The 22,868-nt window shown below is 40.1% G+C and overlaps 1 protein-coding gene across 2 annotated transcripts in view; it reads right to left on the bottom strand.

Annotated features, from left to right (window-relative positions):
- arhgef10 (Rho guanine nucleotide exchange factor (GEF) 10) overlaps positions 1–22,868 on the bottom strand; it is a 55,804-nt gene that overhangs the window by 28,209 nt on the left and 4,727 nt on the right. The window contains exons 2-18 of one of the 2 annotated variants that reach the window (XM_061695617.1): positions 18,841–18,956; positions 12,589–12,930; positions 11,387–11,710; positions 10,310–10,346; positions 10,077–10,165; positions 9,817–9,873; positions 9,197–9,375; positions 8,432–8,548; positions 7,583–7,694; positions 7,195–7,307; positions 7,034–7,111; positions 6,777–6,956; positions 5,116–5,232; positions 4,866–4,958; positions 4,318–4,488; positions 3,631–3,776; positions 3,040–3,224 (exon numbers count right to left, since the gene is read on the bottom strand). In XM_061695617.1, coding sequence (XP_061551601.1) covers positions 3,040–3,224; positions 3,631–3,776; positions 4,318–4,488; positions 4,866–4,958; positions 5,116–5,232; positions 6,777–6,956; positions 7,034–7,111; positions 7,195–7,307; positions 7,583–7,694; positions 8,432–8,548; positions 9,197–9,375; positions 9,817–9,873; positions 10,077–10,165; positions 10,310–10,346; positions 11,387–11,710; positions 12,589–12,930; positions 18,841–18,877 — 2,377 coding nt within the window. In that variant the 5' untranslated portion in view covers positions 18,878–18,956. The remainder of the gene's footprint in view (positions 1–3,039; positions 3,225–3,630; positions 3,777–4,317; positions 4,489–4,865; positions 4,959–5,115; positions 5,233–6,776; positions 6,957–7,033; positions 7,112–7,194; positions 7,308–7,582; positions 7,695–8,431; positions 8,549–9,196; positions 9,376–9,816; positions 9,874–10,076; positions 10,166–10,309; positions 10,347–11,386; positions 11,711–12,588; positions 12,931–18,840; positions 18,957–22,868) is intronic. The other variant, XM_061695618.1, reaches the window with a different exon arrangement.

The raw sequence follows: 22,868 nt of genomic DNA, 5'->3' as shown, positions 1-22,868 counted from the left end.
AATAAATTAAAATAGTTATATTTAATTAACAGTTCACAAAAGCAAACTCTGATACAGAATTTGAATCAATTCATCTAGGTATACAGTAGCTGCATTCATTATTGTAACTACCCTCATTAAATTGACCATTCACTGTTGAACGGCTGTGACTGTCTGTGAAATTAGTGTCAACTCATGAATGACTCTTTGTGAGTGAGCCAGCCTTTTCAGATAAAACAGGCATCCACAAAATTCTCAAACAAAACTCACCCTAGCAATTAGACAAACCACTAAAAACAAGCAATTTGCCAGGGATTACATAAAAACTATTAGCAGACGGCAGCAAGATGGCACAGGCGACTAACACAATGTCTCACGATCAGGTTTGAATCTTGGCTCTGACCTTTCTTTGCGGAGTTTGCTTGTACTCCCTGTGTTGGTATGGGCTTCTGTGGGTAATCCGGCTTCCTCCCACATCCCACATGCATGTTCGGTTAATTGGTAGAGTATAAATTTCTCGTCAGTTTAAATGTCAGTGTGAATGTTAGTCTATAAGGTATTTGCGCTGGGATTGACTGATGACCAGTCCATGGTGTAACGTGCCACTCACGGAAAGTCAGTTGGGATAGACTTCAGCCTACCTGTGACCCTGAACAGGATATGGGTTAGAAAACGGATGGATGAATGGATTGACGGACAGACTATTAAAAGACCAGGTTTGTATGGTCATCTGACTGTGAGACATACAAAGATTAATATAAAAACCATATTACATTAATAGGTCAGTGATACAGTGAAAGCCATTAGAATATTGTGGATATTTACATACTGCTATTTAAATGATATTGTGACAGGAAAGTGTATTGGACTTTACATTTTATTTTTATAGATAGTTGATATGAATATTCCTTAATACTGTTCATATAGCAATACTGAAATAAAGATAAATGGGTAGGAATAGCTACATTTATACTTCCTCCTTCTCCTTTTCGAACATGTAAATGGTCAGCTATGTGTGAGCAGACACCTTATTATATATGTTTGTGTTGACTTTTTAACTACATTGTTTTTTGTATTTGCTGATATTCTCAATTTTTCTTACTGTACTGTATTATTTATAAGTACTCTTTTATTTTGTATATATTTGAAATAAATTTAATGATAATAAAAATAAAACTTCATTCACTGCTCTTGTGACTGCTTTCACACAAACTGCTTCACCGAAAAGGACTGAAAACCTATCCTTTTTCAGATAGGGAATGAAGGTTAAATATTATTTGAATATATTTATTAGTTAGAAAAAATGACTGAATCGAATTGAGTGACTGAGCAACTAACAGAAAGGTGCATTTCCTCTTCCACTGATTTGTTTGTTTGATGTAACTGTATAAATTACACAACTTGAGCAAGACACCTTACAACACAGGTTTCAAACTCAATCACATCAGTCACATCATTTTATGTGTCCTGCTAAACGTCTACTTCACGTTTTTTTGCTAAAATATGTACCAAAATTGTAATGTCTTTACTTTTACTAGCTTTGCGATATTGCATATTTTTGTTGCCAAAGACCATTATTAAATAAATTAAGCAATAGTTAAACTAATTTTCTTGACTTCTGACTTCTGAATGTATCCATCAATTTGTTGTGTATTGTATTCTGTGGGGCCAATTATGTATTACTCGTGCACTCACTGTAGTTGTCTCGCCATGCTGCACTATTTGCATATACTGGCCACTCATGCCAGAGTAGCATCTGCTCCATTTGCACACTGATTGAGGAGTATCTGTAATATTTGCACAACCAACATTGTCCCAGATGATCGCACTACTCGTCACTTTAAACCGCATACACTCCTTGAAGTCTCAGCGCCCTTTGCACAATGGTCATTGCACCGGACTATTGCAATATTAGTCGTTCGAACTGCTCTAAGTGCTAGAGGACTCTGCATCTTTTTGCACAATTGTTTTTTGTCAATGTCTTTATGTCCCCAAAGTGTTCTGTAAATTGACTGTCTGTTGTACTAGAGCGGCTCCAACTACCGGAGACAAATTCCTTGTGTGTTTTGGACATACTTGGCAAATAAAGATGATTCTGATTCTGATTCTGATATCAATATGCTGAGGCGAATATACAGCGCTGGAACAAAAAAAAAAACAGAAAAAAAAAACCAATGCCACTCCTGCTTTGCAATGCAAAAAAATCCATCCAATAATTCTTGCAGGAATATAGGAAAATAACCAGAATGAAATAATATGGCTCCTAGCTTGAAGTGCATGCACACTTGTATGAGGGTGAGAGAATGTTTCCATTCTGTCATTTGGAGCCTTTGATGAATGCCCTTCAACCAGACCAGATGTTATGGAGGTCTGTTTCTGCCATCTGTTCCACAAACCCATCTACTGGCTGGACAGTTTATTTAGCTAAGTGATGAATCAGAGACTGGTGACCTAAGATAGATCACCTATTGCGCTCATTCGATGTGTTAGTCTTCATTCTATAGTAAATAGGAGGAGCAGTGTGGTGTTAGAAAAAGCATGTGTGTATGGTATTGCATGACCACATTTTGGCCCCGGCAAAAGTCCAGTATCCAAAATAAATAAATTAACAAAAACAGTTCAGTGTCCACAAAATAATTTTAGAGGTTGAGGGACTTAAAAGTGGCAGAGCGGCCATCTGTGAAAGGAATGAGCCAAGTAGAAAGACTGAAATCACTGCACTTGACAGCTAACAGTCTTGAGGATTGAAAGGGGAAAATATGCACTCAGTCGGCAGAACAGACTGGTGTTAAATTTTGGTAACCTCTGTACATTCCTAGCAAATGCTAACAGCGGGAGCTACAGTAAGTTAAGGATTTTCATCTGAAACTCACAAGCTTAAGTCTATGAACCTGGAAACAAAGAGGCTATTTTAGCTTCCGTTTGAAGCATTCCATCACAGGCGGTTAGCTGACCAGAGGTTATTGGCTCTTATCCCTGTGTGTACAGGTTATCAACATTCATAACCTAAGCATTCTGGACTATGTTACACAAGGGTGAGGAGTAGACAAGGTGGCATACTTGGCTTTGTATTGATGACAACTTTCTCCCCAGAATGGGAGGCAGGGTAGCGGGTGGTGTCGGGAATGTCCTCACTGGATCCAAACTCCAAGGCATCCACAAAGCTCAAAGGAACACTCCACTTTAGAAGGTACCGCTGGTCAAATGGGGCACCGCCACTACCGCTACTACTGCCGTCCTGGCACCTGATGAGAAAAGATCTTGGTTAAAAAAAACAACACCAACAACACTGAGCTGTGCATGCGATTTACATTTTCAAAGGCCTCTGGCACATTTCTCACAAGCAAATGTTCGCATTAGGGCGAGGCGCCAAATTAGTGTTCTCCATCATTCTTGGCAAAACTCCATAGTATGGTGCCCACTTACAGTATTTTTCAACACCCAAATACACAGGACATAACTCACAGATACACTGTAGTGATTAGCATCTCACTATAAACTTTTACTACTTTCAAAATGATGCATAACTGAAATACACACATGCCAAAACACAATACAAAATAAAGGGAAAACAACACATTTCTAGGAAAATGGAAGATGTAATTTAAGGGTGAGCGTTGACATTGTTTAAAGTAGCTTGTGGTCACTGACCGAATATTGGGCGTGGCACACATGAGAACATCGTTGAGTAGGAAAAGCCGTCGTTCCTTTGCTTTGATGACTTCACCACGCTCATTGTAGACTGTCTCTACCATGTCGTCTGAGCGGATCAGGTAGCGGCTACCGTTACTCAAAAGCTAAGGGAATTAAAGTTAAAGAAAAACTTAGTGGTAGTGACACGTTATTTGAAAGGTTTTGTTGTTATGTAATAATGTACAGTGATGCAACTTAATAAGCAAACCAATTTTTTATTCCTGCGCCTTTGCTAAATCGGTCCTTCAGAATAAGTAGGACGACAGCAAAGTTATTTAAGGTTATGACAACCAGAACCCATATAGATTATATAGGGGAAAGCATGTTTCTGAGATGTCAGAACTGGTAACTCTAGTCTAGAAAGAGATTTAGAATTATGCATTTCAGTTGGTGGTGTTTGCAATTGTTGCACTAGGCCATATGCTAGAACTACAAAGACAATTCTAAGCAGCCAGCTAGTGACTGCTCCTATTGGGAATGGAATAAAATAAAGCAAAAATAAAAAGTCAAACTCATTAAAGGAAATTAGGATTATCCCAAAACAGAAAACTGTCCAATAGAAAATGTTAGAACACATCAATATGTAGAGATATATACATCTAAAAACCTAAGATTATACCCAAACACTGCACACCATGTACAGACCTTGTTGAGGTAGCGTTCATTCATAGCCTTTGCAATGTGGCGAATCTCGCAGCGCTGGTCAGCTTCTCTCTTCTTTTCATTGAGCTTCTCAGCCAGGGTCTCAAGTTCTGTTAAGGCCATCTGTAGGGGCAGGCGGTCTGCATGGCCCACTGGTGTGTTTTTGAGCATGTCCTGGTGAGGAGCCATGCAGAAAGCACATACTTACAAGTAGTCCAGAGGCCCCATGATGTGTGAAGATATCACTATGCTCCACTTTTACAACTTGAATTAATTTCGAGTTCATCTGATTCAAGAAGTTTGAAGGCCTCATTGCATGTAATCATGCAGTGCACCATTATGTCATAATTATTTCAAAAGAGGAAAAGTGAACCAGATTTCTTTTTTAATGATGGAACTTTTTCCCCTTCATGGATTAACTGGCTGTCCTTGACGTGAGTGCGTTGGCTCTGTGATTGTACTCATGAGTAAAACACTCCCTCTGCTGGTGAATGTACATTCAAGGTCATCCACGTAATGTTCACAGTGAACAGCACAATTCATTGACATACCTGGAGGAGCAGAATGAATTGTGGAAACCTCTGGATTGGTTTCATCATCAAACCATACAAAGTCATCCTGTCACAGCTTGTCTCTTGACGATGCTGGAATAAATAATATAAAAGATAAATACGGAAAATGTATGGATAAATATCCAGGTAACAGGTACATTTAAGGGGGTTGGCTGTCAAACAGCAAATATTTAACCATGAAATATTGTTTCTGATGTCAACATTATTGGTATTTTGAATAATGTCTAACCTTTAGGAATTCCAGGAAGCCGGGTTTTGATGCGCAGGTCTTTCTTACCACTGACATTGCTGTACTGAAGTTGTTCACATACTCACTGTAGGCATCCAGCACCATAGACTTTGAGAACTGTTGAAATTTTTTTAAATAAGTAAACCACCAAGCAATTATTTATATTAGCAAAAAAATTTGGTTTTTTTCTCCCTGTATTTCCACAAAAAGTAGCTCCCCAGTTCCTGTTGGATAGGGTAGAAGACTTGGGGCGCCTCATTTATCAAAGAGTGTGTAGAACCGATTAAAATTTTGTTCGCAGTGCTGAAATTTAGAATGTAGGTGAGAAAAAAAAAATCTATATTTATCAAATGTGCGGACCTTTTGTACGCATATCATTCAGTAATGAGTTGATAAATCCCACGTTCTAAACTGCTATGCTTGTATACGTTTAGCCTCATTTGCATTGAGAAACGCATCCTATTGGCCATACTGTATATCCCTTTAACAATACGTATATGGATTACTTCCCTCTCTGAAATCATCGCAAAGAGGGTGGAGAAAAGGAGTACCTCCGAGACTGACATACTGAGAAGTGGAAACAAACCAAAATATACTGTTTAGTGTAATTAATGCATGTGTTACGAACAAAAGGAAAAAGATTTACATGGGACAATTTGACCGGTGCTTTTAATTCTGTTGGATCAGCGAAAAGAGCAGTCTCAGAAATAAAAAATTAATGGTTTGACATCAAACTCAATGCCAAAAATATGTGCCACAGCCCACAGACCAGAATTATCTTTAATTAACTGGAGGAGGACAAGCAAGTTATTTGGAGGACCTTAATGCAATCATTATTGGGGACATGTCACACATTATGTCTACATGCAGCCAGCCATCCTCAACATCTGCTTGGAGGCACACACCCACAGAACCATTCAGCATACAGAATTAATTAATCAATTACTATAAGACCCATTCATTCTGTACAATGAATGAATTGTGCGTTTCTCCAGGTGATGATTTTCGCTGATTATTTGTGTATTGACTGAATAATATCCATTCCTGTTCATGTAACTGAATTAAATGTATTATGGTGGTTTAATGGAAATGTGGGTGAAATCTACGGCTCCAACTATGTTTGGGAAACCCTTGTTTAATTTTGGCTTGTTGGTGATGTCTGTATGGGAAAGGGATATAAGTTGGGGCCAGGGAAATAATTGCATCCAACACTGCCGGCATGACCGAGCTTAGTGTTGGTTGTGAAATGCCGCATATGCCTGCCGGTGGCCAAAAATCCCAGGGACGATAGGAGCTGGATGTACACTCAGATGGCTTTGTTGACCCTCTTATTGCATTCTATTTTCACGACAAGATTTGTGTGTACGCATGGTCAGAGCTGTGTGTAAATGTACGCCCGTCCCACACACAAGTCCAACTTGATACATCACATTATTTACGTGGGAATGTTCATACGCCAACTTTACGCATGCTTTATGCACGCTTGACAAATGAGGTCCCTGGGGAATATTCGTCAGGATGGACAGTGCCGTCAAAAAATATGAGAACAAATCAGACTAACAAAGAAAGTTAAAGCTGTGTGTTGCATAAGAAGTACTATGAAAAAGTAACACAATATTCACTGATGTAATTTATTTTGTCTTTCTTGAATCCAAGCTTACCGATGCTACGAAGACATCACCAATCATTGCCAAGCTGTCCCACTCTGCCACTCGACTCGCCAGCGCGATCTGGAACAGGAAGTGGCACTGCAGGATCTCCCGTACTCTATAGAAGGTCATCTTCAGTTTCCTGTCACTCAGTAACCTTGGCTCAATCTGGGACAGGGGCTTTTCATATTGCTGATGAAGCAGATAATTTGAAACGTAATGAACTGCATAACACAACACCGACTAATCGCTGCTTCTGTACTAAATACCTCTAATATTCTCTTCAATGCATCAAGATAGCGCTTTTCACTCTCCAGTATAGTGCCCAATATACATCGTCTTACCAGCTGTGGGGGACAGTTGTTATTATTATTATTATTTAAAAATTGGTCGTTTTACTGAAACAGTGACTAAATGGTATTTTGCTTACTTGTTGTTGTGAAAGCCCCTCTGGGGCTGGACCCAAAATTGGCTCAACATTGAAACAATCCACCTCAATGAAGAATTCAGACTCCTCATCTTCAAGACAGGTAGACTTTCTCTCTAAATCATAATTGTCACAACAAAAAGAGAAAATGAAATACGGGGGGGGAGTCCTTTAAAATGTGTTTCAATTTGTAATTAAAGTTTCTCAGACAAATAATTTAATTTGGCAACTAATGTGGGTTATACAGGAAGGAAAACCATAAGACTTCTCCCATTCAAACACAATACGATAATATAAATGTAAAATAAAAAAGGGTAACTGAATACATTTCATTAATTTGTTCTTGTATAAAGGATTAAAGTAAGGTACATTCATATCTTTGTTTACATACCATTACAGAAAGATTTGGTTTTGATGAAAGAACGTCCCTTTTTAACTGCAGCTTTGGTTTTCTCAAGCCCATCTTTGGTCCCTTCTTTAGCTGCTTTCACCAACTTTTGCATCTTAAAAGGGGGACAAAACATTATCAGTCATTTTTTTTTAAACTTACGAGTATATTTTCTTTCAAAACTGTTGAAACACCTTCAAAACTTTAGTACATTTAGCCAAAGTGCTACTCAGCATAATGCAGCACATAGAGTATGTTACACTCTAGATGCTAGTGGGTGACAGTGAGCAAAACACACCACAGACTTGACATAGTAACTGGGACATCAGCTGAGTGTAACAAAGAGCTCCTATCTGATATGCAGTGCTTCTAAATTTGTTCCTGCAGTTTTTGTAGTTTTGATTTGAGTATGTTATCATTGAGGAGGTTGGGGTCAAAGGTCCTATGCATGGATATTTATTATTTTTTTTTGCCCAATGGTTCAGTCACAACGTTTGAAGCTCATTGGTGATCATTATACTGCTGTATTTTCTGGTTTAAGGTTATGCATGCTAGTAGCTATTAAACTGGTGCCCCAGTTGACTGTAAAATAATAAGAATATACTTGGAAAAACATCATTCTGTAAAATTCTGAACCTTCTGTGGGATTCATGACGACGAGACCGGCCAGTGCAGCAGACAATGAGGCAAACCCATCACCAGTACCACCCCCACAAAGCATTCAAATTAGTGGAGGATGGAGTACCACACAGTCAGTGATAGACGCTGACAGTCTAGTCAGCTAAATTGAGAGTAAAAAAAGGTTGAAACTAGTCGAACACAGGCAGGTGAGGCGAGCCGCAGCTAGTTTACCTTCTGCTCGTGTTTCTGTTTGAGCTGCTGCAGCTCTACCGTTCCCACTGTATTTGCCATTAGATCTTTCATCTTTTTCTCATAGTGTTCTTTCAAACGGCTCAGATCTTGAGAGAGCTAAACAAAAGCAAAGCAAGCATTATTGGTTACGCTTGTCAAGTGTGCAAGTGATATCTACAGCAAACCCACTGTATGCGCAATGTCCTGAAATATTTGATGATTTTTTTTTTTGCAGACTGTGATTTCCCTGTGATTTTCTCAGCAAATCACAGGAAAGAAAATAATGACAGTAACCAGTAATATTAAAAGTAAATAAAAGTCTATCATACACATATATAAAAAATATATATATAGTTTAGTAAAGTTTTTTTTTTTTTTTTTTTTTACATTTTTCCAGGATTACAATATCAATTTGATTAATACTATTAATTTACAAGCATTTCATGGACTGTACTATAAATTATAGTACGATATAGTATTATATACTATATCGCACTATATAGTATTATAGTACTATAAATTATAGTACAGTGATTATTTACCCATTATAGTGTATATGGGGAAAATAATTATAAAATTATATAAATTATAATTATAAAAATAATTATTTCAGAGTGTGAGATGTGGCTCGTCGTGTTCAAATACTGTACATGTCAGATGTACATTTTAAATTCAAGCATACATCTTAAAATGTTCTTTTCATTTCTCTGTTGGAACATTTCAGGAAATAAATGGCAGAGTCTGTACGGTAATGTTGATACTCACATGGGTCTTCTTCTGGGCAGGCTTCCCCCTCATAAATGCATTGGGCAGGCCATTCTCAGAGTGCCCTTCCCCATCGCTCGCCTCATCGTAGCTTTCAAACTCGCTTGAGCTCCAGTCATTATCAAGATAACCTCCTTCCTCCCCAAGCTCCACGTCGTCATAAATCATCTCATCTGGTTCTGTGTGAGCAGAGAAGAAATCAGGATGTTTAAGGGCACACTACAATGTCACCTCTTTCTAATAAAACATTGAAGACATGTTAAACATCTCAGCAAGTTCTATTATTTCATCCATCCATTTTCTGTTCCGCTTTTTCTCACTAGGGTCACGGGCTTGCTGGAGGCTATCCCAGCTATCTTCGGGCAAGAGGCGGGGTACACCTTGAACTGGTCGCCAGAAGTTGAATTTAAATTTACCCTAAATATACAGTATGTGTTAATAATAACAATGTTATACTTTAGAGGAACCAAAAAATTTTTGGTTTTCATTACACGCAAAAAAAGAGACTGAAAGAAATTGAGCAATTCAGTATATTCTAAAAAAATAACTCAAATCAAATGAGTGGAGAATTGTTAATAACAGTCTAGACATAATGTGAAAAAAATAATGACATGAAATACCTGTGTTGGAGTCAGAGTTCTCCTTGGGAACATCATCGTAAATCACCTCGTCAGGATCTAAAACCATAAAGAACAAATTAAGAACTGCAAAGTCAAACTACTAAATCAAAGTCAACAGAGGATGCACACAGTGGTTTGGTTCCTCAATAAAATTAGGAAGAAGGTCCAAGAGCTCAGACAAATGTTGAAAGACAGTAAAACAGTCTGAAGACAGGCACTGTCTAAGGGCAGACAATGACAGTGTCCTTTGCAGTTCTTACTTTCCATCCATGCAGTATTCGCAGGATCTGATGCCCACTTTTCCAAAGCATCCTCCTCTCTAATAGGTGAAAAATCTTCACTAAAAACACTTGAAGACATTGAAACAAATCCATCAGTCAGAATTTTCTGCTTAATGGTAATATTCAGCACACTTACAGAATGTAATAGAAGTAGATAATTGCAACGGTATACTTCCTGGAGTTACTGTATAAAATGGTATTGTGTCACAGACCTGTCAGTGGAAATGTTGCCAGTGCGAATCACTGTGACTGTGGAGAAAGAGTGGAGAAAGTGTGGAAAAGCATTAACTTCTTAGACAAATTTTAACTATAGCTGCTATTCTAAAATGTACATAATACAACTCAGTGCATTCATAATTGAAATACAGAGATACAAACCAGGTATGTACTTGCGCTGTACTGAAATGCTGTACTTGTTTAATGTGCCGCTAGGTGTCACTAATTGTTCCACATTTTTTCTTTGGTAGCAGAGTAAAATAAAGGGTAATTTTCATAAAACCTAGTGTAGCGATGGAACATTGGCTAAGCCAGATCACATTACATTTTGGGATGGAAAAGTTAAATTCGCACTTTGGTGGGAGTAAAGACTAGTGCTCTCTGAGTGCCTTTCCACTCTCTCGTCAGTGTGTTCCATATATTGAGTCAACTCTATGATAAGATAAACCATGTGCTCTTCAATGAAACATGGTAGGGAAGGCATGGTCTATGTTGTTGAAAGTTTCAAGGTCTTAAATAATAATATCAAATGTTTTAATCTGGTGTAACTTTCAATTACTTAAAACAGCATCCCAGACAGACTTTAGGAAGGGCAAAACTTTTATAGCCAACATATTATGGCACGGGGCTAAAAATAGAACAGATTTCCATGTGGCAAGTCTTTAGGGACAACAAGACAGAGAAGGGAAAGTAGGCTGGACAGAAAGCTGAGCAAGCACTTGTGTGTCATGACCTCCGGTATGTAGTTCCTTGTGCAGGCTGAGAGGAATTTACTTCAGGCAAAAAATGCAATGACCTTTAACTGTTGCAAGATGATGGGGGACATGGGGAAAATGTGAGTAATATCTTTGGCATTACACTAAACACTTGAAGCCAAAAAAATAATGCTTTACCTTGAAGTATTTTTTCCAAATACTATAGATAAATTTATAGGGATCTTTAATTGAAATGATCATACACCGTTTTGAGGGGCTCCTAGATTCTAGATAGTGTTAAACATGACCCTGGCTGACTAATAGAAATCTGAGAAAACAACTTTTAACGGAGAAATTTAAGTAAATACATTATTTTACCATCCTCATCCACGGAGAGATGTCGAATGATGACAGGTGTGGCGTAAGCAGGCGTGATTAGCGGTACGCCAGATGGGGTTGCATAGCCGCAGGGCACTGGTACGGAATAGCCTGAGGTGATGCCACCAGGGCTGCTGTGAGTATCCTCAGATTCTCCCACTTCTTCCTTGGGCTCTCCTGGTTCAGATGGAGGAGAGGAGGATTCGTGTTGCTCGAGGTGCTGCAGCTGAAGCGGAGTGATGTCAATCACAGAGTAGGGGTTGGCTTTGGAGGAAATCCTTGGAACTGTTTGGACAATTCTGGACACTTCCTGATGTTCACTCTCTGGTGTAAGTAAACAGATCAATTTAATGGATAAAAATGTGGCATCAAGCACAATGGTGGCAAAACGCATCAATGCCCTGTAAACGATCCAATGAAATCTAGATCAATTTCATGTGTTGGCTTTAGCCAATTTTGGTCACGTATAAACATTCAGGGATTACAAAGTAAATGTTGATAGAAAATGTGTTAATTTGTAAACAAATGTTTTTTCTTGTATTTTTCCCTTTTTAGTGTGGCTCAAATATTTCTTTTTACATTCACTGGACATTTAAATATGCACTTAAAATTACAATATTACTTTCAGAGAGGTATTAATTAAACAATACTCTTAGTATTGCATTTGTAGTTTAAAGTGATGTAGAAGTGCAAAAAGCATCATGATGTGTTACTATGGTGTTAGTTACATTTTACGCTAGATGAAAATAAAAATTGGCTCCAAATATGTATGCATTTTTATAAAATTTTTTGCCTATAACAACAACAGCATACAAATTGATAAATTAATACCTGTCAAGACAGTATCAGGAACAAGGATTATTATGGAACTTGTATTAGATGCAAGTAAGAGGTGTTGAGTCTCTGTCTGTTCAGGACCTCCCTGCCTTGCAATCCCTTCACTAGAAATACTACAAAGTGCTGTTGTCAACTGTTAGTGATGAAAACCAGAACAAGTCCAGCAGCAGGCACTGAGTCTGTGATACAAAGTGTTGTGAGAGATACCCACTCCCCCACTTTAGGAATAGATAATGTAATCAGAACAAATCAAGAGAATGTGGAAAACAGTGCCCATTTGCGAAAAGCTCTAAAGATAATGATTAAAATCCAAAGGTGACGTATCATTACTGTAATTTTAAGCCAACAATTTATGTGACACAAACCTCTTCTTCCAGCATCAGTTTCAATAACATCCTCAGGTGGAGGGGGCAGAGGTAAATCTCTGTCTATCTTATCAGTCCCCTCAGCAGCGGACTGGACCTCTGCTGCTGCTTCAACAGCTATCAAGAACCTGCATCCTGATAATTCCGGTGACAGCGGTGCATCAGGTAAGATGGAAGATATTTGGGGGGCCCGACTGGAGACATCAACCTCTGCCAGATGACACGCAAGGTCACTGTGACTCAGATCCTTGTTGCTGGGGTTGGGAGGTGGCCGGTCTGCCTCGGGGATATCATCGCCACTGTCATCAAAGTCAAAGGGTTCTCCTTCATCTTCATCCAAAACTGCATAAAGAAATACTAATTATTCCAATGTATAAATGTCCAATTTGAGAATCAAAATCTGAATGTTTCCAAAAGCAGATCACCAAAAGAAACAAATATCATTGGAGACCTGACATATACTATAGCCTTTTATGAGAGGTGGGTAGTAATAAGCTACATTTACTGCATTAAATTTACGGAAACAACTTCTTGGATGAATTGCACTTGTCAGAGTATTTGAGTATATAACTCTGTTTCACCAATCCAATGTAACTACTCATGATGTTTGACTACGACCAATTAAAATTATATATGATTTTATAATTAATAATGTCTGCCTGGTCAGCCTATGTGCTGTTTCATGTGTGTAAACGAAAGTTGAAAGAGAGAATGAAAGAGTCTAAGACGAGTTATTGTGGCTGAATTTGACTTAGTTTGTTATTTTAAAAAAAGCTTTAAAGTGATATTATCGGGGAATATTTGAATTTGTACATTCCTACGTGCAGTATTTTGTCTATTTGACATTTATCCATTTCCCGTACCGCTTATCCTAACGTGGGTCGCAGGAGAGCTGGAACCTATCGCACCTATCTTTGGGCATGAGGCGGTTTACACCCTGAACTGGTCGCTAGCCAATCGCAGACATTTAGAAGTTACTCACCAGTTACCCAGTACTTGAGGACTGACTAGAACTAGAGTGAGAATCTCTTTTTTACTCTTTCTAGAATAATTATTTCGTAGTACTTTTACTTAAGTCGTATTCTAAAGTAACAGTACAGGGGTGCCTTGAGATACATGTGACCTGATTTAGGAGTTTCCAGGTCCAGCTGTCATTCGGGTGATTTTTTTGCTTTGACTTGTGAGCACAAACTTCAGATACTGGTGCTGGATGACAACAGTGAACTCAATTCACCTCACGTCACAATAAGCAGCAGTTTGGCAAATATTGAACAATTCGTCAAAAAACAGGCTTCAAGCTGTTTAATGCCACTCCCAGTTGACGTTTATTGTCAAAGAAAACATAAAACACGTGTATTTAAAACACACAGTTTTGCCTTTAGACTGACGCACACCGAGCGACGCAGCCGGTTCGGCAACTGAACTGTCGCGCAGTGTGGTTTGGCAACTGTTTTGAATGTGCCCATCAGTTCGCCACTGTTTTTGGCGCGATTCAAACTTGACTTTCCAGTACAGACCATTGCAACGTCGAAGATTACAGCCAATCAAAATGCACATAAGCTTTCACTCGCACCACACTCTTGCCCACGCCCACGCTCTTCAGCAACCCGCTTCTTCCTTAACTATTAATCTATCTTTTTATGGTTTAAATAAATGCGATAAAGTACAATATACTGTATATACGGCATCAAATGCTGATACAGGGTCGCTGTTCAGGGCCTACATATATCCAATCGCTCAATGCGCAGGGGTGCGTTGGCAACACTTATTTTTATGACAACTATTACAGCATCTTACTGAGTTGCTTACAGTAGTAGTAGAAGAAGAAGTAGTACTATTCTTCTTCGTTTGTGTCTGCATGACTGTACAGTATTATACTCCCTCCTGGTGGCCAAGGTGGGCATACCAGAAAGAGCAGCACAATGAATTGGATTGCAGCATTAAATCATGATGCTCAACTGCATTAATTGTTCGAACTATTTCTTTGCATTCTATTTAATTATGTTATTACTCAATGTTTTTATAAAATAAAATATTATAGAGTGCTATCTTTCCTTATTAAAAAAACAAGCACATTGAGGGGGAGGCTTGAAGAGATTAATGACATTTCCATTCAGTTGCATGAAGAAAGAGATGCAAGTGTTTTGAGTTACGAACGCGGTCACGGAACGAATTAAACTCATACCTCAAGGCACAATTCCATTTGTACCAAATTTTAGCAGCTCAGTACAAACATGTGTCGTGGACTTTTTGCACCACACTCTTTTACCTGTTAGCTCAGTTGGTTAGAGCGTGGTGCTAGTAACTCCTAGGTTGCAGGTTTGATCCCCATATGGGCCAGTTTGTTTAGGACCTTCAATCCCCTAAAGGCCAATGTGGAATGAAACTGTTAAGTGCCAATGCGGAATGAAACTTTGTGAAGGAAACACTTTTCCGATCACTTTCAAAGTTGGGGTTTTCAGACATAATGGTCCGACATCACACAAAAGTAAAACACAACAAAGCAAGTGCATGCCAAGGAATAGATTTCTGTAAATATCTATTGGTTTGCTCATGAAACAGCAAACAAATCCAAACATATAAGATCAAATGCACCAAATTTGATGTGCTCACAACTTAGTAAAATACTGTACATGTGAAAATAATCAAATGGTTTTTTTAAAAATAACTTTGTGGCTACTTGGGTGCATGGTAGCTCTATTTCTGTCCATTTAAGAGCTACACAGAGACTTATGTATAATTAAGGGTGGGGTCAACAAGAACAGTGTATTTTCACCCCCCCCTGAAAAAGTAGTTAGTTAGAAAAAAAGCGCATCAGCTGTACAACTCCACAACTCTACAGCAAAGACGATTTAGAGCTCAATGATTGAGTTAATGATTTAAGTCATCACAACTGCAACAGAGCACTCACTCTGCAGCAGACTGGAAGCCAACAATAAATGGCTTTCCAGTTTCCACATTGCAATTAGGCCAGTTAAAAAGAAAGTTATTACTCAGATCAAGAGAAGTGCAGCCTAGGTTTATGCATTATTCCTGGTTTAAGAGGTGTGGACAAGATTTGTGACATTTAAAACTGGGTGTCCGGGCTCTCCCTTAGAGATGGGGTGAGTAGCTTGGCCATCCGGGAGGGGCTCAGAGTAGAGCCGCTCCTCCTCCGCATTGAGAGGAGTCAGATGAGGTTGCTCGGGCATCTGATTAGGTTGCCTCCCGGACGCCTCCCCGGTGAGGTGTTCCGGGCACATCCCACCAGGAGGAGACCCAGGGACTATCCAGGACACGTTGGAGAGACTATGTCTCTCGGCTGGCCTGAGAACGCCTCGGGATCCCCTCGAAAGAGCTGGAGGAAGTGGCTGGGGAGAGGGAAGTCTCGGCTTCCTTGGTGAGGCTGCTGCCCACGCGACCCGACCTCGGATAAGCGGAGGAAAATGGATGGATGGATATTATTATTATTGTTATGCGGGCGGCACGTGAGTGACTGGTTAGCATATCTGCCTTACAGTTCTGAGGACCAGGGTGCAAATCCCGGCCCTCCTGTGTGGAGTTTGCATGTTCTCTACGTGCCTGCGTGGGTTTTCTGCAGGTCGTCCGGTTTCCTCCCACATCTCAAAAACATGCATGTTAGGTTGATTGAAGACTCTAAATATCCCGTAGTTGTGAAAGAGTGTGAATGGTTGTTTGTTTCTACGTGCCCTGCGATAGGTTGGCAACCAGTTCACGGTGTATCTGTCGCCCAAAGATAGCTGGTATAGGCTCCAGCACGCCCGCGACTCTAGTAAGGATAAGCGGTACAGAAAATGGATGGATGGATGGATTATCATTCAGCACGGTGAATGACTGGTTAGCCCATCTGCCTCACAGCAGAATTCAAACCTGGCCTTGCCTGTGGGGAGTTTTCATGTTCGCCCCGTACCTATGTGGGTTTTCTCCGGGTACTTGTTCTTCCTTTCTTTTGCCCATTTCAGATTTGGGGGGAAGGAGGGTCTTAAAAACACCCAGTGAAGAGCCTATCCAACCCACATAGTTATTACATATGCAAAAAAAAAAAAAACATACACTGTTTATAGCCACATCAACACTGTAATGAGTCACGAAGTTCCATGTTTTTCCATGTCCCACGTCATAGCCAAATTCTAACAGGTTTGGTGTGACCGGGACAGTATGCCATAAACCTGCACAGGAAATGTGAACCTTACATTCCGTGACAGCATCAGATAATTCTCAAGAAAAGCTGTTTTGGTACTACATTTTGCTAATACTGTATATATAATAGCTTGTTCCTCTCCCTGCCATTTTGCTTCTCTTCATCTTCTTTACTAGACTATATTGAGCCAGTTTCTCCTCCCATTACCTGGAAGAGATTCGTTCTATTCTTTCATCGATCCTTTTTTGACACTTTAACCCCCCCCAACCCAACCCCCCCACACACACACATTTGAGAAGTTATCATACTTTTGAGAAGTTATTTCCTTTTTATTAGGTGATTGATTTCGGTGCCATTCCCACAAAATGAAACGCATCCAGGATTTAAGTTTGCTTTGCCTCTACGCCTTAGCAGCCCACTGCTTGTGGGGGAGTAAATCTGAACTCACAGCTAGAAGCTTTGAAGTCCCTCACGGTCATGCATGAATTTTTTTAATTACTGCTGTACGTCCCTCAAGCTTTGACAGGTAGTTGTTCCACTCTGCCCTCAGGGTGTTCAAACACCGGCTGTGACTAGTGCCACAGGTAAACACTGTGACCCTGTGTCTGTCTAGACCACAGAGTAAAGGTGCTTGTGAAACAGCAAAACTGCAAGTAGAGATGCTATCATTCTTTTTCCATTTTATTTACTCCTAATAGTGCATGTGGGACACAGATGTAGCATATCTAGTGGTACACCAACTGTGAAAGATGATGGTAAACTCTTTGGTGGCATACATGACAAACACTAAGTGGAACAGGAATAGAACAGGACTTGATTTTTTTTCTTAAATTTGACCAGATGAGGTTGCACAAAGAACCATCAATTGAGTTATCTTCAAAATAGGGCAGAGTTAGTTGGATGTGTATGATTAACCCTGAAGATGCACTCACACCACACTTACTCTTTGAGGTACAGTGGCATCAGTTGCATATAGCCTGTATCTGGTAGATATTTATTTCGTCTCCACTTCAACTTTAAACAACACATGGAATGTGAACAGATGTCATTTCCGGATTGAGCGGTGCAAAATTCTCCTACATCAGTTGAAAAAACACGCACTACTTAAAAACAAAACAAAACAAAACAATTGTAACTCAGTGTAATTTTTTGTCTCGTAAGGCTTTGTTTTGGGTCAATAAAGTATGTGGATCATAAGTCTTCACAAAACATTTTGTGAAGCAAGTATTCTGAATAGTATTGCTGCTTGCATGGGGTCATAAAGAAGTTTTGTAAGATAAAGTTCTTCTACAACTATGGCTGGTCAGCTCAGTTGGTAACAGTGCAGTGCTGATAAGTCCAAGGTTGTGGGTTTGATCCCCAAACGGGCCAATGTTTTAATGTACAATCCACTTGGGCTTGTTAGTCTCGTGGAATAAAACACTCACTAACATATTGTTATCAATGCTAAAACCTAAGAACTCACTGCAGTGAAAAGCAAGTGAGTGGCCAGCTGGCCATTTCTCTGGCCTGTCAATTCCTGAATGCAGTGTTGTATAGTTGTCTGCGTGCTATGCAGCAGCATTCACTTCAACACTGAGGCATATTGTCTGGTGTACACGCAGCACATTTTACTCTTCTAACTCCTGAAATCGTCTGCCCACACACACAAGAGTAGAGGAGCAGTGTTATCTGTTTGCTCAAAAGCTTCACCAGTATTGCAAGAATGATCCCAGCAAAAGATGGACTTACGGCTGTCCATAATGAGTTTAATCAATGTATTCAAAACTGAAACCTTTCACTAAAAGAAGGTAACTGGTTGCTTTGGTTGCTCTGTAAGACAAGGAAATTCCTTCCAAATATAGTGTTTCCTTATGTACGTTTTAGTGCCCCTTTGAAACCATGTATGGAAGCGATCGATTCAATGCCCTGAGAATAAAAAGACCTGGATGAATGAGAATGCTCACAGGCATGTTTGAAGTGGAAGTTACTCCTCTAAAACACTGACCCGTACAGGGATTGAACCCACAACCTCGATATTATTATTACCACTAACCAACTGAGCCAACCGGCCATGAAGGATTGTGAAATCCTTCTGTGTAGGATTTATGAGGAAGTGGCGTTGACCTTACTTTCAGGTGGGGGTGGGGGGAATTCTTCCATATCCATGCTTAATGCTGTTCTCTTGTCTTGTCTGTTCAAGCTCTTCAGACAGCATGCAGGGGATCAACTATGCGCACAAGCATTCCTAAAGGAAAAGCGAGGAAAGAAAAGAAGAGCTGTCATAAGGAAACAAAACAGACATTCATTCCCAAACCAAAGAAGTTACCAGCAGATGAAATTTTACAATACAATTTTTGTGTGTATGTGTGGAATGGTCACTTATCCTACGAGCAAGATAGTGGTACTTGCTGGGCTCGAGCAATTAAGATCCAGTAATTTGGACGTCAACAGCAGAATCCCAACCAGCGCTAATTCACACAAATCAGTGGATTAATGAAACCAAGTGCTTGTATTGCCCCCTCAGCACTGTTGACACAATCACAGAGTTGTAGTGTATACATTTTCAAGCAAATTGTGAGAGAGTAACATCTTGACTTTTGTTGACAACCATTATAATGAATAGTCGAATAGTACTGGTACCCTGTGTGTAACCAAAGTGAAAAGCAATGTGGATGGGGTTTACATGTATATTTACTCAGCTGGGGCCACATCAAACTGAGCAAATTTGGAAGAGGTTTAAAAATAATTTAACTACTGTAGATTAGGCAGCATAATGTGGCGTAATGTAGCGAAAGGCAGTCTACAAGGACATTATATTGCCCAAAATTGGAAGAAAGCCCATCAGAAGTTAGAAGAAAATCTACTATCACATTCAAGGCTCCAGAAAGGTTTGTCAAAGAATATTGTAAATAACATATTTCATTGAGGTTTTTTTTTTTAATGCAAATAATAAACAAAGGCCTAAGGGAAGTGTTATGTGCAGGCTGACAAGAGATAAGAGATTAAAATTTAGACCTGCATGGGCATGAGAGGCACAACATTCCTCACCATCACAATCTTTGTTCATTCACAACCTGAGGTAACACTTTCTGTTAAAGGCTTTGAAAAAAAAAAGATTCACGCTATCATCAAGAACAGATGACAAGGCCATGACATCATGATGTTTGTAGCATAAAGCAGTCATTGTTGAGGTATGTATGCTGGAAATTTTATTCACCAAATCTCTACAGCACAATACAACAGCAGTCCCCAACTGTCCATTTGTGTGGAAAACAAAGCTACATGGTGGGGACACAGCCACTAGGATAAGTCATTGTGAGTCTGAAAGCTTGTTTTGTCTGCAAGTAATGTGAAATCCTCTGCTTTTCTGTCCTCCGCCTCATTTACATGGCACACGGCCAGAAGGGAGAATGTGAACACGGGGCCAGTGTCTACATAGAGTAGGGTGGCTGGTGGACAGTGCTAATGCAAGGACACTTGCAGGTAGAGTATGCATCAGAATCAGAATCATGTTTATTTTCCAAGTATGTCAAAAACACACAAGAAATTTGTCTCCGGTAGTTGGAGCCGCTCTACTATGATAGTACTATACACCTTATTAAGTACTCCTGCACCATATGAAAAACATCTATCTATCCAATTTCTATATTGCCTGTCTACATTAGGGTCACAGGTGAGCAGGAGGCTATCCCGGCTGAATTTGGGCGAGAGGTGAGGTATACCTTGGACTGGTCGCCAGTCAATCGCAGAGCACAAATACACAAACATCATTCACACTTATGGACAATTCAGTCCTCAATGACCATAACATGCATGTTTTTAAACTGTGGGAGGAAGCCGCAGCACTCATAGACGACCCAGACAAGCATGACGACAACATATAAACTCAACAAACGAAGGCCATGGCTGAGATTCTTTCTCCGATCATTAGAACTGTGGGAAAGATATGCTAACCAGTACGCCACCATGCTGCCCAGTCTAAAATTAGTTCTAGTAATTAAATCTTTACAGTGTTTCATGTTCATCTTTGGTTAACAATAAGTTTGTTATTGGGTAGCACAGTGGCCGACTGGTTAGCACATCTGCCTCACAGTTCTGAAGTACTCCGGTTTCCTTCCACATTCCAAAAACATGCATGGTAAGTTGATTGAAGACTCTAACTTGTCCGTAGATGTGAATGTGAGTGCTAACAGTTGTTTGTCTGTTTGACCAGTTCAGAGTGAACCCCGCCTCTGGCCCAAAGTCAGCTGAGATAGGCGCCAGCACATCCTCGTGGATCCTAGTGAGGTTAAGAGGTACGGAAAATGGATGGACGGAAGGCTATTATTGTAGTCTATTTTAATGGTGTTGAATTGTGCAGTATCATAACTTGAGGTTTTCTACAAAACAATGAAAAGAAATGATTTGATCATAGACGACCACAAAGAATGCTACCAGGGCAGCCATCCTCCATTTGTATATTTGTACATAGCATAAAATAACCCATCCATCCGTTTTCCGTACCGCTTCTCCTCATTAGGGTCGCGGGCGGGATGGAGCCTATCCCAGCTATCTTTGGGCAAGAGGAGGGGTAAACCCTGAACTGGTCGCATCATAAAATAATCAAGTCAGACAATTTTGTAAAATCCCAAAACATTTCAATCCAGTATAATTATGAAAGGCAGAATTATTGATGGCTCGCTTGGATCTTATTTTATTGTAATGGGTGTCCCGATCCGATCTTTGAGATCGGAAATCGGTCCGATGTCATAAAAAAAATAAAAAATAAATGATTGATTGTCAGATTGTAGCATATATTGGTTTGGATAAAAATATAATTAATTTAGGAGAAAAGAATAAGCCGGAAGTGATGCCTGTGTTATTTCCGGTTTAGCGTGAATTTAAGTTTCAACGTTAAAATCAAACTATTTTATCTCGTAAAAGGGCACCACGTCTCTTTTAAGATGTGTAAAACTTCAGGACAAAGTGACGAAAAACCTCTATGTCTCGTAATCTGAAGGTTGCTAGATGAATTAGATGAGTTCTTGATAACCAGAGGTCTTTTGTCGAATCCAAACACACAAATAATACAAGTAGTGGATTTTTAAAGAAAATTTTATAAAATCTAACAGGGGAATCTACAGGGGAACAATGCAGAGAAAAGCAAAACAAAGAACAGACAAACATTGGTAAAGGAGGCTGAACTTGTGACGTGAGGGTGGAATGAGCATGCGCGGTGACAATGCATTGAGCTGGAGGTTCCTGTTACCGTTAATTTAAACCCAAATATGCACCAATCTGTACTTTACTAGACCACAAGTTGGATTTACGTTACGCGGAACACAATTTAGGCAGGCTAGTTGATCTCCCGAATGTTTGGCCAGTCCGGTCCGTACGGGGACCAGGTGGATTTGACAGAAAAAAGAGAAATAAAAAAAAAAAGAAAATAGTTCCAAGTGTAGGGCGGCCAAAGCCTATGGGTGGCGATGGTCGCAAGACACTCGGAGCAGACGTGTGCCACCCATTCCCTTCCCAACGGAGCTTCATCTGTGAGCTTCCCAGGCACATGAAAGGGTAGCTCGGGGCGCTGGCAGGTTGCCCTGCGGCGGGAAAAGGTCTGATGTGTCCTAGCCATGTCGTGGTGAGAGGTGGTCGAGCAAGCGAGAGCCAGCGCCAAGGGGGGGGGGGGGGGGGGCTCCGGCCTTTAAGCCCAGCCGAAAGGGCGGGGACTCTTGGCATGCGGGCCCAGCAGACAAGCTTTTTGGGTCGGTATCTTGAGCCCTGCACAAACAGGTGGTCTTCTGATGACTGGGAGCCCAGGTTTCTGGGTTAACTGTTAATTAATTTAAAGTCCAGGTGAGAACTGGTCTCTGCTTTTGATGAGCTCTTTCAGACTGGCTGGTAATTCATTTAGCGTCCGTGTGAGACAAACCAGGCATCCCCGTGACCGTCGGTCTCGGCGGGGGAACGGAGACAGGGATGCCGCCCCTTCCGAGATTGGGGGTCATGGTGCCATCTGAATACAGCATTTCTGTTACACATCGAATCGGACTGGATCTTAAATCTCCAATTTTACCACTATTATACAAGCAGTCCATTTCATGTTCCGCTCCAGCACTTCTATCCAGCAGCGCCTGGATGGCATGGAGAGCCCATGTGATCACGACAACAGGTTGCA

The sequence above is a fragment of the Phycodurus eques genome, chromosome 14, assembly GCF_024500275.1.
Source record: "Phycodurus eques isolate BA_2022a chromosome 14, UOR_Pequ_1.1, whole genome shotgun sequence".
Taxonomy (NCBI): Eukaryota; Metazoa; Chordata; class Actinopteri; order Syngnathiformes; family Syngnathidae; genus Phycodurus; species Phycodurus eques.
This window is presented reverse-complemented; position numbering and strand designations above follow the sequence as displayed.